The sequence below is a fragment of the Diceros bicornis genome, chromosome 13 (genome assembly GCF_020826845.1).
Source record: "Diceros bicornis minor isolate mBicDic1 chromosome 13, mDicBic1.mat.cur, whole genome shotgun sequence".
Lineage (NCBI taxonomy): Eukaryota > Metazoa > Chordata > Mammalia > Perissodactyla > Rhinocerotidae > Diceros > Diceros bicornis.
In genome coordinates this window covers 6,309,148-6,315,216 of record NC_080752.1, presented here as the reverse complement: position 1 = coordinate 6,315,216, position 6,069 = coordinate 6,309,148, and the positions used below count along the sequence as shown (strand labels likewise).

The following is a 6,069-nucleotide window of genomic DNA, read 5'->3' as shown; positions in this document are numbered from 1 at the left end:
GGAGGAGGTGGGGTACAAGGCCTGCTAGCCCTGTCTACAAATGGGAGGGGTGATTGAGGCTCCCACAGGACGGACATTTCTAGCTCTCTGATCACAGCAGGGAGGAGCCCCTGGGAAGGCTGCTGGGATTGAGGTCATGCAAGGAGCAGAGAGGGAGACATGACTTTATTAGAAAAATAAAAAACAAAAACAAAAAACTGAGGTGCTAAGCTGGTCCTCAGCGGATGCCTTGGTGGATGAGGCTGCTTTTGGCTGCACTGGCCTTCTCCCGCTCCCGCCGCCGCGCCGGGTCCAACTCAAAGCAGCGCCATAGCCGCAGGGTCTCATCCGCTGCTGCCGATGCCACTGTGACCCCATCTGGGCTCATGGTCAGACTCAGGACCCGAGCTGTGTGACCTGGGGCATGAGGACGGAAAAAGTGAGAGAGGTACATATGAATAGTAGACACATCTGCAGCCTTCCATTTACGAGGGCCACCTACCTTTTTTTTTGTTTTTATAACAGCTTTATTGAGATAATAATTCATATACCATAAAATTCATCCTTTTAAAGTACACAATTCATTGGTTTTTAGTATGCTGCCAAAGTTGTACAATCATCACAACAATAATTCCAGAACATTTTCATCACTCCATAAAGAAAGTCACTCCTCATTACCCTCTCCTCCCAGCCCTTGGCACTCATTAATCTGCTTTCCCTCTCTGCATTTGCCTCTTCTGGACATTTCATATAAACAGTCATACAATATATGGCCTTTTGTGTCTGGCTTCTGTCACTTAGCACCTACCTTTGAGCTCAGCCACCTTGGCCATGGTTGGGTACTTCCAAATAACCAGCTGGTTCTGGGCAAAGCCATGGCCTGAGATGAGCTCCTTGTAGTGGGGAGACCAGAGGATGGAGCACACCTGTAGAGAGGGGATGGTGTAGGCATCACATAGAGCCAACACTACTCAAATCAGAACTGAGGCCATTACAGTGTTAGGCACCCTGCCAGGTGCTATGTACTCCGACTTGAATGATCCTAGTCCTTATAAAAGCCTTTGAGAGTTACAATCGTATCCACTTTACAGATGAATCAAGCAGAGGGAAGTTCAGTAAGCTGCCTAAGATCACATACAAGTTAAGTTAGTAGATGACAGAGCCCAAATTTGAATTCTGGCTCCAGAGCCCAAGTCTAGGATGAAGGCTGCCATGTCGGGGAGTGGAAGGAGAGGAAGCTGGAGTGGTTGCAGGAAGACCCACCAGCAAGGGCCTTAAATATCACTCTAATGGATTTGGGTTAAATGCTGTAGGTGATGGGGAGCCATTGCAGGGTTGAAGGAGGGCAGTAACAGACCACAGTGTAGACAACAGACTGGAGGAGATAAGAAAAGAATGCTGAGAGACCAGTGCAGTGGGCCTCCACGGGGAAGAAGGATGAGGCTGAGGGGAGGGGACACATGTGAATGATATTCTGAGGTAAAACTGGTATATCTTGGTGACTAGGTGAGGAGGATGAAAGATTCTAGGAGTTTTTTCAGATTTCTCTCTCCAACAATGTTAAGAGGAGGGGGAAGAGGGACACATTTCAGGGAGACAAGGGGAAGTGACAAGTTTAATTTGGGACATATTAGGGCGGTGCCACTTACAAGACATGAGGTTGGAGATAAACCAGACTTGGAAGTAGGGGTCTAGAGCTCATGAGTGAGACCTGAGTTAGAAGTTTAGAAGTCATCAATCAGGGTATAGCATTGGCTACGCCATTGGAGGAGGCATGGTTGCCCAGGAAGACTATATAGAGTAAGAACACATCTGGGAGTGAGAGGCTGGAATAGGTAAAAGACTACCTGAGAATGGGCATCCACAGCACTCAAACAGGCCCCAGAGCAGACGTTCCAGATGCGAATGTGTCGATCACTGGTGCCCCCTCCAGTTGCCAGGACATTGGACTGCCAGGGACACCAAGCTACAGCCTAGGTGGGATAAAGGTGGGGTCAGGAGGTACTACTAGACCTAGACAAGGAGTTATAGGGGTCACAGATCAACCCAGTCCGATCCCACCATGCCAGCTCCCCTTCATAGACCCCAGGTTCTGGGCGAGGGTCTGCAGAGGCCCCAGCTCAGCCCCACTCTCACCTTGACAGCCCCTTGATGCTGGGTGAATGTTTGCAGGGGAACCCAGCCACCCTCTCCAGGAGCACTAGGCCACACATTGACCAAGTTATCGTTGCCACCACTGGCCAAATGTCGTCCATCTGGGGCCCAGCACAGCCCACACACTTCCTGGCTGTGGCCACTCAGTGTGGCCACATGGTGTTCTGCTACCCGAACATCATGGTGGTGGATGTGGCCAGAGCGTGAGCCACTGGGGGAGGGAAGAAGGGAATCAGGTTCTGTGGCAGCACAAACACCGTCAGCAGACCAGAGCTGCTTCACTTCAGAGGTATACAGTAAGGGGAGAGTGGGTTAAAATCATAGACTGATCTTGTCACAGAGTAGCACAAACCACTGACCTGGACAGGATATAGCTATTCCAACATAGGGAGCCCACTCGCGCAGAGTGACTGGTCATGTTTCGAAGCCGTTTCTGCTGTTGCACATCCCAAAGCTAGAGAGAGAGACCACTTGAATCAGAGATTGGGACTTGGCATTAACATCCTCCTGCTGGGCAAGCCCCCTGAGTCTGGGGGACGATAGAGCTGCAGCACTGGGACAAGTCTCACCTGCACCTCAGCATTGCTGGTGCCCACGGCCAGGTAGTTGCCTTCTTTGATCCAGGCCACAGAAGATACATAGTCCCCAGGCTGCTCCATTTGCAGCAGCTGCAGGATGTCACCAGAGCTGGCATTCCACAGGTACACACTGTTGTCCAGTGCCACAGCCAGTACATTCCCAGAGCTCCAATCCACAAGGTTCAGGTCTGCCAGAGGGGTAAGGGAAGAGCATCAGCTTCCTTGTTTGCCTGGTCCCCGGGCCCTCCTTCTCCATCCATTGGCAAGGAGAAGGCTGCACTTACAGTAGTCATTGCGGATTTCAGGGGCATCCAAGATGCGGTCTGGCAGGGAAGGAATGTAACGGCAGGTCTTCCGGCTGGAGCCAGGCGTGGCCTTCTGGCTATAGAGTACTTTTAGTCTGTTCTGGTAACCTGTGGCAACCCAGTGGCTCTAGACGCAGAGAATTGACACCTCCCCATCCCTAGCCTGGAAAGCCAGATAAGCACTCCCCCATCCCCCAGCCATAGGTGGGAAGAGTAGACAGGCATCTCCCCTCAACCCTAGGGGTGGACTGACACCTCCAAAAACCAAGAACTTCGGGCCTCACCCTCTGGAGCGTTCTGTGGTTTCCCACTGAGCCGAAGGATCTTGGCTTCCTCCACATCAAAACCGTTCAGATTCAAAGCCCAGGCTTTCTGATGTTCCTGGCACATAAGGGTGGTGGTGAGGCAGGACGGCATTATCCCAGGTACACAGATGGGCAGGGGTAGGCCTCTAGGGTACATACCTTCTTGGTGGGCGTCTGATTGTTTTCCGGCTGGTTCTCCTTGCTCAGGAGGAAGCTGGCCACCTCCATCTGGGAAGCACTGCGATGGGGGATATAGCGGTCGCCGCCAGGTTTGCTGGGGGTGGTCTGAACCTTGGAGCTGGATTTGCCTGGGGCAAGAGAGGGCAGCCAGACAGTCTGACTAGGCTCCCGGGGGAGGAGGCATGAAGCCTGTTCTCATCCGTCCCGCTCTCCCTCCCCGTGTGCCCCGCACCCCGCTGACCAGGAGTTCGGCCCGGGGTCCTGCCGGCGCTGTGGGACCGGTTGGCGGCCCGCATGGGCGAGGGGGCCGGCCCCGCGGCCTCCTTGGCTTTGCGCTGCCAGCGCGCAGGGGGTGCATTGGGGATGGGTGCGTCCAGCTGCAGCAGCGAGTGCAGGTCGCTCTCGAACACGAACTGAGCCATGGGGGCGTCTGGAGGGGAGGGGACCCCGGAGCGAGTGCCCGCCGAGCCCTGGAGGGGGAGAGGCGACCGTGCTCTGGGACCGCCGGCCACGCAGTCAGGGCCACCCCGGCCGCAGCCCCTCCCGGCCCGGCACCCCCAGCCGCCCCACCTCGCCTCAGCCCAGCTGCCCTCACCGTCGGCTCGGAGCAGGTTCCAATCCCGAACCGGCCCTGGCAGTGCCGGCCTATGCTTCTTAAACTCCCCGCTCCGAGCGCTCATTGGCTGCTTCAAAACCCAACCGTCGCAACCGTCGCCCTCGCCCATTGGCCTCTACGGCACAGGGGGCGGGTCTTCCGGGGCAAGTCACAGATCTCACGAGAGTCCAGTCGCGGAGCGTGATTTGAAGGGTGAGAGACAGACGTAAGACCGGTCGCAGAGAATCAGGACTTGAAAGAGAGAGGGGCGGAGCCGGGCGGGTCACGAGGCGAGGCCTGCGCTGCCTCTGCGTTCCGGAGTAGCTTCCATTCATTCTTCAGCTTCCCCTCACCCACCGTTCACACTTAAAGCCTGCTTGTGGCTCGTTCTCAGCTACAGAAGGACAGACCTCGGAGGGGTGACCTAAAGCACTTGAACTGCTCAGAGAAGGGGGAGGCAGCGGGCAGGCGGCAGGCGGGCAGGGGTGGTGGGAGGAAGGAGTTGAGAAGCTTAGGAGCAGAAAGGAGGCCCGAGTGCATCCGCTGTTTGCTCGGTACCTGTAGGAACACTGCTAGGAAGGAAGTAGCACCTCTGTTTGCTTTTTTAAAATTGTTTTGTTTGTTGTTTTTTTACAAATAGGGAAAACGAGCCTGAAGGGGGGAGGGATCCCTTATGGTCAAAAAAAAAAGGATCAGGATTCAGACCTGTCCATCTGGAAGCTGGGATTGGACTGCTCTCTGAGAGACACTGTGGCTTGCCCCCATGGAGCTTTAGAGATGTCAGGAATTTTAGAGACCCGCTAGTCTAATCTGTGTGGTGCACCCTCCCCACCTTGGCAACATACCCATGTTTTACAGATAAAGAAACAGGCCCAGAAAAGGGATTTGCCCGAGGTCACCCTAGCTGGTAGGAATTCAGGTCTGACTCCTGTTCAAAACAATGCTCTAATAATGAATGAATTGTGTGAATATGCTTAGCGGTGAGGCAACGATAATAAAAGTAATAATGGATTTCATTTCCTGGCCATCTGCTGACTACTGTGTTTAAACAGTTTACATACATTATTGAGTTTAATCCTTAATCCCATAAGGCAGATACTCTATCCCCGTTTTACAGAAAAAGAAACTGGGTCAGAAAGAAGTTAGAAACTTGCCCAAAGCCACACAGCCAATAATAATATGTAGTTGAGCCAAACCATCTGACCAACCCCTGCCATCCTAACCATGTGCTATCCTGCCCCAGGGAGAGCCTGGAAAAATCACGTTTTCAATCATTAGCCTAACATCGACCCTGATGATGACAGAGAAAAATCTGGGGCTCTTAGCCCAAAATTAATACTGTTATTACCTTTGACTTTGAAGCATTCCTGTTCTCTGTTTTCAATTACCTTGAAAAGCAAGGAGTTGGATGTGCTGGGTTTGGAAATAGGGAATCCTGAACCCCAGAGAATAGAGAAAAGGTAGTCTGAATCTGGCTGGCAGGGCCTTAAATGACAAAGTAAGGAGTTTGGGCTTTATCTGCTAGGCATTTTGGAATCAGGGAGAATGTCTGTGTAGGGAAGGGCCAAATAAAACATATCTGGGGGTGGGGCATGGCCAGCAATTTGCAGCTTCTGGAGGAAGGGTGACTGCAGAGAAAAAGAAGGATCAGGTAAATAAAGGTACAACCTCAGGGAATTCGTACATTTAAAAATAAGGGAATGAGAGAAGCCAGTGGAGATTATACTGACATGGACCTTGAAGTGGGAGGCATTCTAATATGATGCAAAGTGGTCAAGCAGAATGATGACAGAAAAGGTCAGATTTGGCCATCAAGAAACAAATCATCAGTGACCTTGGAGAGAGTGGGATCAGGAGAATGGGTGCTCACATTCCATTTGGAAGGAGTTGCACAAAGAAGGGTGGGGAGAGTGTGGAGGCAGCAAGCAGGGGCTACTTGTTTGAGAAATTTTGGAGCAAGAAAGGGGCAGTGC

The 6,069-nt window shown here is 52.6% G+C and overlaps 1 protein-coding gene across 1 annotated transcript; it reads right to left on the bottom strand.

Moving 5' to 3' along the window:
* Positions 1-148: 148 nt before the first annotated feature.
* CDC20 (cell division cycle 20) lies at positions 149-4,153 on the bottom strand. The gene is made up of 11 exons (XM_058552149.1): positions 4,097-4,153; positions 3,743-3,971; positions 3,481-3,629; positions 3,301-3,397; positions 2,996-3,124; positions 2,703-2,899; positions 2,493-2,587; positions 2,116-2,344; positions 1,827-1,952; positions 788-905; positions 149-396 (listed from the first exon to the last, which is right to left on the bottom strand). The coding sequence occupies exons 2-11, from the start codon at positions 3,921-3,923 to the stop codon at positions 218-220; spliced, it is 1,500 nt and encodes a 499-aa protein (XP_058408132.1). The 5' UTR covers positions 3,924-3,971; positions 4,097-4,153; the 3' UTR covers positions 149-217.
* Between the last annotated feature and the right edge of the window lie 1,916 nt (positions 4,154-6,069).